The 12,504-nt window shown below is 38.2% G+C and overlaps 1 protein-coding gene across 1 annotated transcript in view; it reads left to right on the top strand.

Moving 5' to 3' along the window:
* DNAH10 (dynein axonemal heavy chain 10) overlaps window positions 1–12,504 on the top strand; it is a 49,367-nt gene that overhangs the window by 459 nt on the left and 36,404 nt on the right. The window contains exons 2-20 of the mRNA XM_058037160.1: window positions 5–97; window positions 454–569; window positions 1,002–1,170; window positions 1,479–1,636; window positions 2,329–2,559; window positions 3,158–3,348; window positions 3,786–3,984; window positions 4,687–4,881; window positions 5,031–5,201; window positions 5,593–5,769; window positions 6,121–6,294; window positions 6,916–7,085; window positions 7,792–7,943; window positions 8,324–8,488; window positions 8,926–9,133; window positions 10,009–10,165; window positions 11,311–11,787; window positions 11,920–12,078; window positions 12,374–12,499. Of these exons, the coding sequence (XP_057893143.1) occupies window positions 5–97; window positions 454–569; window positions 1,002–1,170; window positions 1,479–1,636; window positions 2,329–2,559; window positions 3,158–3,348; window positions 3,786–3,984; window positions 4,687–4,881; window positions 5,031–5,201; window positions 5,593–5,769; window positions 6,121–6,294; window positions 6,916–7,085; window positions 7,792–7,943; window positions 8,324–8,488; window positions 8,926–9,133; window positions 10,009–10,165; window positions 11,311–11,787; window positions 11,920–12,078; window positions 12,374–12,499 (3,488 nt within the window). The remainder of the gene's footprint in view (window positions 1–4; window positions 98–453; window positions 570–1,001; window positions 1,171–1,478; window positions 1,637–2,328; window positions 2,560–3,157; window positions 3,349–3,785; window positions 3,985–4,686; window positions 4,882–5,030; window positions 5,202–5,592; window positions 5,770–6,120; window positions 6,295–6,915; window positions 7,086–7,791; window positions 7,944–8,323; window positions 8,489–8,925; window positions 9,134–10,008; window positions 10,166–11,310; window positions 11,788–11,919; window positions 12,079–12,373; window positions 12,500–12,504) is intronic.

The raw sequence follows: 12,504 nt of genomic DNA, 5'->3' as shown, positions 1-12,504 counted from the left end.
GCAGGTGGCGCGAGTGAGCGTTTCTATGTGGCTTTTAATGAAATTCCCGAAGAATTTTTGTCAAATTCTACTGTGTATTTTCTGAGAGACACCAAAGGTATGTTCCCTGAAGAACTGCAGCCTCAGCGTTTTCAGTTTTGCATTAAACAGCACCTCCCATTGAGAAGATATGATAGAGACAGGGACTCAGGATAGTGCACATCCAGCTTGTTTAACCCCAGCCAGGGCTGGGGGTGCTTTGTCATTTAACAGCATTTCTGTGCAAAATTTTCCTCCTCTCTCTGTCGAGTAAGAGTTCAAATCAAGCCACTGTTCTTTTGAACAGAAAACCGTATTTGAACATGACTTGCACCAAACCTAGTAGTGTTTTATTGGAGTCTTAACTTATGAAAACGACTTTATAATTTCTGTATCAATTAATTAGATTTATACTAATTTTTTGTATATGTTTAGAAACAGTTCCTGTACCTAAAGACCTGACTGAAGCTAATGAGATTCTTCCTCGAGTGATAAAGTCTGGGATGCTGACTGATGATACTCTCTTGATGCTGAAGAATGCCATCTCACAGGTAAATGAATGACAGCTTTTATATATGGAATCTTGAGTGTTTCCAAGTGTGATTTGCCTATTTAGTATTATATGGACTATGCATAATAAATATTAATATTTAATAAGTGACCTTCATATGCCAAAATGAAATATTTGTGAATGCTTATTTGATATTTTGTTTCCCAATTTTCCCCCCTATTTGGTAATCGTTTAAGAGTGTGACACCAGACACATCTATTTCTGTGCTCACAGACTTTCATAAAGGCATGCTGGAGCTATTGCTCTGCAGAACTTGAGGCAGAGAGAATCATGCTAAGGATGTGAAATGGAAGGAGACACACTTAAATTAAATTTAAGAACAATATCTAATGGTTAAGTGAATTGCTTGTAAGTTTTTTTTTTTTTTTAATATGAACTATCTAATCTGTGGCACCTGTTTCAATCCTATCAGTCTTCACCAGCTCCCTCCCATGGTCAGCAGCAGACTGAGAAAACTTCTTTTGATTCAGACAGTGAAAACTCAGATTCTGAAGCAGTTAAATTACCTGAGACTGAGCCTAGAAAGTCAGTGGAGTCAGTGGAAAGTCTAACGGGGAGTGAAACTCAGCTGATCATACCAGGTGAGGGGAATGTTTTGCCTCTGCCAGCACTGTGGTGATTGGAGCACATGGCAGTAGAACGAGGTTCACCTGAGAGGGGCTTTGTGTAGAATAACAGATTTGATTAAAGCTGCTCTTTGCTGATACCACCTGTGCTTTTCCTGCCCTGAAGCATAGCAGGCAGCGTGGAGAAATGGATGAAATCAGTGACAAGTCTTTGAAACAGTTTGTAGTAAGAGTAGGAGAGGGGGTAGACATATCCAGTGGTGCCGTGTTACCAGTGCTGCCAGAACAAGCCATTTCATTCTGCATGTGTTTTATTCCACTAGAACATCTGAAACTGGAGATGCCCAGTGTAGATCTGGATAGAGAAGTGGCTGTTCTTGCCTCAGTTCCAGGAGTGGTTCAGTCTCTGAAACGTTGTGCAGTGACCTGGAAGAAATTAATATCTGGAGTTCTGAAGGAACAACTGGAAAAGGTTCCAGAGGTAATGTTGCCTGTAACACCAAGATGCTTTTATTCCTGGAGACTTTACTTCATTTCCCCACAAGAATTGTGTTAGTTTTTAATTCCTCTTCACATTTGATTGTTGGATGATCATTTACTAATTCTTGAAAAGGAGAACAACAGTAGTGAGGAACTGTGTGGCTTTGGGAAGTAGAATATAAATAAAATATGAAGTAATTCACTGCAGATCCTACCCACACAGGACAGCTGTGGAAAACTAAGAGACTTCTGTTATCTGCTCTCTTCTAAAGAGCAAAGAAACACTAAAAGCTTTTAAGCTGCACTGAGTAATTTTTTTTAATAGACAGCTACATTTCTTCTTTTTTTGCAAAAAAGTGATCTCAAACAAAAGCAAAAATATTTATTTTCAGGTTTTCAGTCTGCAGATGTATGTATAACTAATACCACTAAACATGCTGAGGGATTTTATGAAGTTGCCTGTGCAGAAGCCATGACCTCAGGGATATACTCCCCATGAGCAGTTCCCTTCAGTGTGTGTATAATTTTATTTCAGGATCTTCTCTCTGGCTTTTTGCATGGTTGAATCATATCAAGTTTATCTCAGCATAAAGTTTATTGAAAAGAAGGGAACAAATATAATCCTGATTATAAATATTCACTCTTGCATAATGGTAATTCATCTTTTTGTATTTGATTCCACTTTACTTGTAGGGTAATAGTCCACTTGCAGAGATTAACCTCTGGCGTGAAAATGATGCTGCTTTAAGGGCCCTTACTGAACAGATGAAGCTTCCAGAGGTGCAAAAAGTCATGGAAATATTGCAGAAAGCTGAACCTGAGTTTACTGGAGATTTACAGATAGTCTTAAGTGACCTCAAAACGCATCGCATGGAAGCTCAAGACAATGCTAAGTTTCTGTCAACTCTTGAACGCCATTTGAAGGTACCTGCCCTTGAGAAAACTTGATCAAGTTTAAACTATTTATCTGAGTTTGGTTTCTCTGTTGATCTAATCACCTCTTGTTTATTTTTTCACTCTTTAGCAGCAATAAAGATATACTCTAGATTAACAAATTATATTTCATTTTAAAAAAGGGGCGCTTATTTTGTATGAGTTTCAATGGTTTTAATGTCTGAAAGCTCAGAGCTGTGAGCACTTGGTTTCTAGTCCAGTCTTGGGAGTTTTGATGGCATCAGCTGAACTGGGGAAAACTAAGATTGCTCTACTCCATTTTTTTTAGATAGTTTCTACCACAAATTACAGCTGATGCTTCAAAGTTTAAATTGTATTGAAAATCATCCAAACAAAGAGTTGAGCCAAAATTTAAAATCAGGACCTAAAATTTGGAGCAAAAGGTGCAGATTTGCACATCTTTAACCATGTGTATTATTCAGGCAGCAGGATGTCTCCTTGTCCAGGTTATTTATTTAATGATCTTACAGACTTTCATAACCTGAGGCATCTACAGAGCAAACATTAGTTTAGTAAATATGAATTTGTATGTTTTCATGGCATCTTACCCACAATATGCATTCCACAGAATTTATCAACTGGCACTGGGGTGGATGTTATCTCCCATGTCATCCCCTCCCTGCTGAACGCCCTGAGGCTGGTGTGGATCATGTCCCGGCACTACAACAAGGACGCGACCATGGTGCCCCTCTTGGAACGGATCTCCTGGGAGATTTCCGAAAGAGTGTGCAGAGTTGTGGACCTGCAAACCCTCTTTAAGTAAGTGCTGGGTTCCTCTTTAACTGGGCTGTATTTATTAAAATGTTTTATTATTATATTTGCTTGCTTCCACCAAAGAAGTGTCTGTATTTTTCAACCATCTGAAGTTGTATTAGAAGTCAATTTATTTCGTAATTTTCATAAATTACTAAATCAGCCATGAAGATACAGGTTCTTGTCCTCTTTTGGATTGAAAGAACACGAACCAATAAAACAAATAGAAAGATAGAGGTAAAAAAGTGGCATAAATGTAACCAAAATCACTCCTCAAATAATATCACCTTTCAAAATCTCATTGAAAATAAGTTATAAGTTTTGCCTAGATCTTGTAGAGTTAGAAGTGCTAAACCAGGGTATATTATTTCAGGGGAGATACAATTTTTTAATCTATAGTATTTCTATCTGTGATATCTTAACTGTGTTGATTTGATTAATAGACAAGACACAGCTACTGCAAAAAAGAAAATAACAGAAGCAAAACACACTCTTGAACAATGGAAAAAATGTTATTTTACTACTTGTATTCAAGTTGAAGAGTCAGGAAGTAAGCGATACTGGAAATTTGACGTGAAAAGTTTATTTGAAAAAACGGATTATATGGTTTCAATCTGTCAAGATCTGTATGATATGTTTCAGGTAGGAACATAGACAATAAATAGAGATTGTGTAATCACTGTCTTCTACTGTAGAGGAGATGCTTTTGTGTTGTAGGTGTAGACTTGTTAACAATTTTTAGTTTTGTGTTTGGGACCTGAGTGGTGCCTTTGATTCCAACAAAACTGCACTTGGTGCTGGAGGTGCAAATGCTGGAGGTGGAATAACTTTTCTCCAGGTACTGGCTGGGGAAAGGTGCCACTTGTTCATGGTCTGAACATAAGAGACTTGCAGCAACTGTTTCACACATTTATGATTTTCTTGGGTTGCCTTAATGAGATCAATAAAATACCATTTAAATATACTATAATATAAAATTTGGCCATCTGTCAATCTGTGTATTAATTGCAGAATAACATATGAGTGGAGAGATGCTGTGTTTAGGCTAATTTATGTCAGGGTAATTAGCAATATGGACAATCAATAAACTGTGTGTAAAGTGGAGTGAAAAGGACTAATAACTGAGTATTATCTGTTATAGCAACTAAAATGCTGGGCTTGTAGATTGTTGCTGTGGTTTTTTCAGTGTCTCGTATTGAAATATTTGAAGTTTGAATCATAGCACAAACTGGTCATTCTCTGAGTGGCTGATATTTTTTAAAGGAAAAAATTAACAATAACATGTTCAGTGGCAGAAAAAATATTAAAAAGAAAGCTTTATGGTATGTTCTTGTGAATGAATAGGTTGCTGAAGAACTTCAGAATATATTTATTCCTGAACTGAAAACTGTGTCAGAAAATCCAAAGGGTGTTGATGAACTACAGAGAGAAGTAAATATAGTAATTAGTCCTATGGAAGACCTGAGATTTGACCCTTTTAGGATGGAAAATGCACGTGACTGGGCATTCGTTGTGGAAGAATTTAGAGCAGATGTTGTGGTAGGTACCATATACTGTGATTGCCAAAAAATAGTAAAAATAAGCTTGACTGCTCTTATTAAAAAGTATTTTCATTTTGCCACCCTTTCTTGGTTTTGCAGGATGAATTTCTCAGTGACAGGGTTTCTTTGCTTTCTTCCTTTGTTTAGGATATTGAAGAAAAGATGACAAGATTTATTGATAAATCTTTTACAACCCTTCGATCAGCAGAAACTGCTTTTGGCCTGCTGTCAAAGTACAAACGCCTCCAGATTCCTAAAACTATTAATAAGCAGTTCATGAAAAAGTTCAGTGTTGTTTTGGAGCAATATTGTAAAGAGGTATTCAATTTAGGCATTTCTTATCCAGTACATGAAGTTCTTTACCTAATGAAAACCATAAATCTGTATATGTCTAAATACCTGTGTGGTGTCATTTGCTATGTAAAAGACTGAACACTTTTAAAAATAAACATGGTAATTGCTCTCTTTTTTTGGAGTTGGAGAAATAGTCTGGTTAATTTGCTGAAATGTGCACATCTGTCTATGTGAGACACTGTGGGAGCAGGAAGGTGCTCTGAATGCAGCAAGGCTTATGGCTATTCCTGCACCTTGTAAACAGCAGCTCAAGCTTCCTGGGAAAATTAGCTTCAGAACTTGTGGTGTGTATCAGACAGTGATCATGGGCAAACAATGGGAAAATGATTTCTTGCAATATTTTATTCTCTTCTAGGTTGAAATTGTTGAGCAAATCTTTGTTCAGAACCTCAAGGATCCACCCCTGTACAAGAACCACCCTCCAGTGGCCGGAGCAATCTCCTGGTCCCGATCCCTTTCCCATCGGCTCAGACACACCATTACTCTGTTCCAGGAAGAAAAGGAGCTTCTTGCCTCTAAACGTGGACAGGAAGTATGTTGGGTCTTTTGGTACTTGATGAAGGAAGAAACACTTTTGTTATATACTTGTAAAGATGTGAGAGTGCTCTAATGTGAGGGAAGTCCCAAATCTTTGCACACAGCAAGCCCTGTTAGATGTGAAAACTGGATTGAAACCTTCCCACTGTTTCCCAGGGAGGCAGTGATGGAATCAATTATGTAATTCAAGAGCCCAAATTCTCCAGTGTCTGCATTAATTACAGGCTGTTACTTGTTCTCTTATCTAATAAAAACCAACGACCATATTGAGAGACCATATTAGGACAGGTTAGTTAAATGTTTCTCATGATTTTTAAAATGAGTTATACAGAGTTGTCCTTTCTAGGTGCAACTAAAATATCTCCAGTTGACCAAGAAAATGGAGGAGTATGAAGCTAAAAAATACCGTCAGTGGAGAGACAGGGCAGAACACGTGCTTCCACTGCTACTGAAAGATACTCTACTGACTCTTGTCGCTGATGAGGCTGCAACAAATGTTCATGCAGAGACTTCTGAGCAGGTGAAATGTAGGAAGATTGTGTACCAGGCTTCTCTGAGGGGAAAACTGAAACTTACCTGATCGTCAGCGAGAATTTTCTGAGAGTAATGTTTTAAACACAGATTTAGGAAAAGTTCTGAGCTGAGAATTGTTTGTGGCCCTTTATAAGACAGTTTCTGAATCAACTGGCAAATGATTGAATTTTGTTTCTCTGTGTGTTCTTCTGTGCTGTAGTTCCTGTTAATTTTTTAGGTTTTGGTATAACATTTTTGGGACATTGCCACGGTACTTGGGACTGAAGTTAGGTAGAGGCAGTTTTCCAGCAGAGATCTTGCAGAATCCTGTTCCTACTAAACTTTTGTCTGGCTGAATTTCCCCTGGGATTTCTGTTGTAACTGGTTGCAGCAATGTGTAAACAGAACTTTGGTTTGTTTCTTGTGATTGACAACTGAAAAGGTAGTTCTGTGTAATTCTGAACCAAGAATGCTGAGGCTACTATCAAATTTTAAAGGCATTTCCACAAGCCCTGAATGTCAATCATTCTGACTGTTACCTTCTGCCTTATCAAATGTCTCCAAAAGCTCACCTTTAACTTGTGATGTTTCTTGCTCCTCTCTTTTCTGCTGCTTTCTTGTATTGCAGAGCTCTGCAACAGAAGAGCCTGTCAGCATCAGGAAAAGTGTCAGCTGTGCTCTGAATTTTTCTCCTGAAATCCTAGAGATTATCACTGAAGCAAAGTACATGGAACAGCTAGGGCTTCCCATCCCAGAAATGGCGAGATATGTGGCATTACAGGAAGACAAATACCTCAAGTAAGGCTGTACCAGAATATCTGCTCACATACAGGCTTATGGCTGCATTTCAAGTGATTTCACTCCAGGAACAGGCCCTGAGTCATCACATTTTGGAAACATGAGACCCCTTAGTGATTCTTCTTTTTAAGGGTACAATTTCTAATGGCCATGTTGCACTGATAAGCTTTTCTTTGGAACTCTTTGCATCCTTTGTGCTCTAGGACTATTATACAAATTAACAACTTGTCCAAACCTGAGAGGAAAAAAATTTGCAATGAATTGTTTCTGACATTTAGATTTCAGCTCATTTAAACACACTATTGCATTCTTCTTGTACAGCCTTGGAAAAGTCAGTTGTGTCTAAATTATCGCAGATATTTAGCACACAGATGTGCCAATAAATTCCTAAATGGATTTTAAAGTTCACCTGTTCAGTTCACCAATGTGCTGCAAACTGAGGCTGTCTCCATAACTTTTGAGATGGGGCAGGAGAGGTTTGTCCAGCTACTATTTGAACCACATGAAACTTTTCTTTGTTTTCAGTGGGAAATAAATTACTTTTATAATCAATATGTATTCAGTGGTTAGTTCTGCAAATTTTGCTTTATATGAAAGTCTGAATAGAACAATGTAAGTTCTCTGCTCTTTGGTGGAGTTTGTAGCTCTTTTTCAAGAAAATAATCATTTTTGCCTTTTGAGTTTTTGTGTTTCTTACATTCCTTAGGTACACAAATAAATTGAAAGTCATGCTGAGTCGCTATCACAAATTAATGGAGATGGTGAGTGAAGCAGAAATCAAACTTCTTGATCGCCAGGTCAAAGAACTCTGGAGAACATTGAAAGCAGGACAGAAAAGACTCACATGGAAGTCCGTAGGTAATGGAGATACTACTTTAAAATGGCCTTAGATGTTTATTTTTAGTTTAAAACATCTCCTCAGTTCTACTTTTTATGATGGCAGAACATATGATCCATCCTCTTGCCACAGGGACAGAATAGCACATTAGACAAACTCTGACCCAGGAGATATTTCTTGGGTTTTTATTATATTTAAAACACTGGAGATGGTTAGAAACACTTAGCTAAAAGCTGTAAGGGAGCAAGATGAAGGATTAGCTGAGAAAACATCTAATCTATGATTTTGCAGAACTTTGGGTCATTCTTAGAGAGAAAACATGTCTGGTTGTGGCAATTTTGATGCATTGATGAAATACTTGTAAAAGAGAAAAAAACAAATGGTTTTGATTTATTTCAAGGTATTGGTGAATTTATTGTCCAATGTACACAAACCATTGGGAGATTAGAGTTACTTGTCCGTCAGATTCATCAAATTTCTGAAGACATAAACAACAAACTTCAGTTCATAGAGTCAACAAATCTCTTTAAGTTTCCACATTCAAAAAATGGTGACAAATGTCCTGGTAAGTCTTTATATTTTCATTTCCAAGCTCTGTGGTGTTTTATTTTTCTCTATCTGCTACTTTGCAGTTTTAGTTGCTAAGATCAACCCTTTTAATTTTTATCAAAACTGATTACCAAGGGTGTAACAGAGGATGGAACGTTTCCTCAGATGGAAATGGCAGCGAGCTGGTTGTCTGCCAGATCTCTCTGTCACTTGAGTGGATGATGGATCAAATTTCTTTCAACACTTCAGAGCTGTAAAAAGGTTGCTATTAAATAATTGAATCAGATTAAAATCCGTATTTCAGAGGGCTGAAATATTAATAAATTAAAATATTTTTTATCATGATATAAGATCAATTTTGTGTTCACAAATAAAACTCAGGTATACACTTCAAGTGCATAAAACTGTTAGATCTTTTGCAGTTAATAATGCTAGTTTTTGTATCTCTTACAGGAGCAAAAGAATTTTTTGACTATGTTAAGTGTGAGCGAGGAAAAGATGTGGAACAACTGGTTAGAACATATTCTGCAATTCCACAATTGCTTATAGAAGTGGAAAGACGAGTTGCCTATACAAACAGTGGCAAATCTCCAAAATTGGCTTCCTATTATGCATATTGGGAAAATAGGATTTATCAGGCATTGATACAGTTAGTTGTGAAGTAAGTGAATTGTTTGCTTTAATGGGTTTCCAGTCATCTTTAGGTTCTCCTGGATCTGTTGATGAGTGTGTGCACTGACATTCTGTTTAAACCCATCAGTGACTTACAGTTTGTGTAAGATTTGTATTTCCAGTGATTTTTTTCCTGTGGAGAATGGAGAAGTGATAACAAGGTACAGAGGAAACCCAGATTCTGAAAAAATGAGTATTGGCATGTTGTTGGCAGAAGAGAGAAATAAGACGCACTTGCTGCAATGTGTGTATTTGCACTTCCCTGGTTTATCTCTAAAATCAAGGTTTTGTTCTCCTAAAGAAGATGATTTTGAGAACTTGGTGTCTGAGTGCCAGGTGCCTCCCTGTACTGCATGGGGCGTGAATCCAAGAACAAATGTTTTACTTGTTCTGCAGTGGCTGAGGCCAGTGCTGGAACAAGGCATTGTAAAGGCTTCCCTTACAAGCAAGGTGTTATTGCAATTCAGCATTGCAGCTCTGTTGTAACATCCATCTAAGCTTCCCAACCACCTCTCTTCCCATCATCCATGTTCTGCAATCTGATCCATGCTCAGATGACTTTGCCGTGGTTGCTTGTCTGGGCTCTTGCTGTGAAGTTGACCACAGTCTCAAGATCCTTTTGCACCAAAATATCTCCATTCATTCCTTCCAGCAGCTTCTTTTAGCAAGTAAAGCTTTTGCATTAAATCAGTTTAGTGAGACAGTTTTCCTCTCAGATACATCAGTGTTTCCAGCTGGGATCAATGATAACTCAGCTTACGGATCTAAGCATACACTTGAAAATTGCAGCCTTTCTAGGGGCATTTTCCTGGGGGCAGCTCCTGATTATTTCTATCTTTGATGCTTTTTTTTTTCCTTTCTCAGGAATTTACAGGCTTTTAATGCAGCTATTCTTGCAAATGTGCCACTGTTACAAGTAGAAGCTGTTTTATCTGCTCCTGAGATAACCCTGCGTCCTAATGACAGTGAGATTGAAAAAATGACTATGCAATCTATCCAAGACTGTGTTGAAGTCACTAAGGTGATTTTTGATAAAGATTTCTTTTTGTTTCCAGAATTTGCTTGTGATTATAATGAACTAATCTTATTTTATGCTTGGGTAAGCATAAATGTCAAAGGGGAGATTGATATTGCTTTATCTTGAAGTCAAAATACCCAGTACATTGTTCTAATTTTACAGACTGTCCTAATTTTACAAACTGATGATCAAGGGGGAAAAAATCCATGCGATTTTTACTCAGGTACAATTGCTGATGACTTTTTAGCAGTTTGGGCAGTGTAAGGACATGATTTGGTTCTATAAATCAGCATACATCAGAAGGAAATACTTCTCAGATTGCACAGCAGATGTTGCTTTCTGCTGTATGAATAAGCTGGTGGAATAAGGAACGTGAGTGGCCTCCTCTACTTTACATTACATTAGAAGCAGCAGAAAAAACAGTTCAGAAAACGTTGGAGAGAGGCATCTAGGACAGCAAATACTTAGATTAGGTATCTAACTTAACTGGCAGTGATGTAGCAGTATTTTCCTCCATAAATAGTTTCACACTGAACTGCTTTCCTGAAAAGAAGCCAAATAATGTGACAATGTTCCTGCTCCCTGCTGATGGACAAATGATTCCAGATGTCACCTTAAATGAATAAATTTAGTTTAAGTGTGCTTTTTGTGCTCAGATTTGCTGTTGTTCTCTACTGCTGCATTCAGACTGTTTGAGCCAATACCTTTTCCTCTCTGTCATGCTATAATCAGAAGAGATTTTAGAAACAGATAGAGTAATGCATGGAAAAGTTTTGTTAGGATGAAATAAACTCTTCTCAAGTTGATGGGAAAGTGTGATCTCTTTTTTTGCTGTTAGAAAAACAATTGATTTGAGAAATCATTGATACCAGTTCCTACATTGTGTACTAAATATTGGTGAACTCCTTCACTGCAAGGGAAGGAAGCATTGGAACAGACTGCCCAGGGAAAGGGTGGAGTCACCATTCCTGGAGGATGTGGCACATGAGGGCATGTATGATTTAGTGGGTGGCTTGACAGTCTTGGACTGCTTGTACTCAATGATCTTAGAGGGCTTTCCAACCCAGCTGATTCTATGAGTGATTTAACTAAAATGACTCTGCCAGGGAACTTTTCTGTTTTCTGACCCTGTCTTTGAAACTCTCCAGCACTTCGTACGATGGATGCACGGTACGTGTATTGAATGCCCTCCTCAGCACGTCAGGGCGGATGAAGTTGTCACTTTCAGCTTCTACAGTGATGTCTCCCAGAGCCCTCTGGTAATTGAACAGGCTGTTCTCATCACTCAGAATGTCCAAAATCTCCTGGAATCTCTCAGGAAGTGTTTGAACCAGTGGAATAAGTATGACCAGCTGTGGAAATCAGACAAAGACGCAGTCCTGGACGGTTTAGCTGCACAAAAGCCTCCCTGTGTTGTCTTTGATGAGCACTTGCAGTTCTATATGACAGTAACTCAGGAAGTAACTCAAGGGCCCTTGGTTAAAGATGAACAATTTATCAGGCTTCAGCTGGCTCCTTTAGCCTCTGCAGTGAAGGGCACTGCTAGAAACTGGATGTTGTCACTTGGGAAGCTGCTTAATGAGTCAGCAAAGGAGGAGCTCCGATGCCTTCAAGATGAGATTCATGTAGGTGTTTTCAGTTTGGTTTTTTTTTTTTTGTTATCTTTATCACATAGACTAAGAAATGAATCTCATTACTGTAATTCTGACAATTGCTTTGTCAGTGTTGATTCTGGAAAGTATCTTTACTTTTTACAGAAATTATCAGAGAATCTGAATAAACCTCCTGAAACCCTGGATGATCTCAGAGTTGTCCTGGGCGCGTTTGAAGTGGTCAGAGACATTGCTGTTGAGGTGGAACTGAGATACTTGGACATTGGAGAGAGATACAGAACTCTTGAATTGTACAATCTTCCAGTAAGTGTGTGTCTCATCAAACCTTTCAGATCTGAGCTAAGGGCACAGATGCCTCACATGTGAATGAAGAATTATTGAGGTTTGAAGGGATGTCTGGAGACTCTGTAGTCCAGACTCCCTTCTCAAATCACTCTGCCCACTTTAAAATGGACATATGGAATCTGTTTAAATCCAATTAAGTTCACTTCAGTATTGATTTTGTGTTTTGCAAATTTGTAAACACATATTCCTCACTTTCTTGTGAAAGTGTGTGTCTATTTAGGCCTTGTGAGGGATGCTACTTGTTTTGTTTTAGGTGCCTGAAGAAGAGATACTGCAGTCTGACGGTGTTAGGGAAGCGTGGGAGAGTCTCCTTGTGGAGGCAACAGAAATCACTCGTAACCTAGATTGTAAAGGAGGCATAAAAGAAGCATTCACAAAGGTAAT

This window comes from Melospiza georgiana, chromosome 18 (assembly GCF_028018845.1).
Source record: "Melospiza georgiana isolate bMelGeo1 chromosome 18, bMelGeo1.pri, whole genome shotgun sequence".
Taxonomy (NCBI): Eukaryota; Metazoa; Chordata; class Aves; order Passeriformes; family Passerellidae; genus Melospiza; species Melospiza georgiana.
The sequence above is the reverse complement of the archived record's forward strand: the minus strand, read 5'-3'. Positions and strand labels throughout refer to the sequence as shown.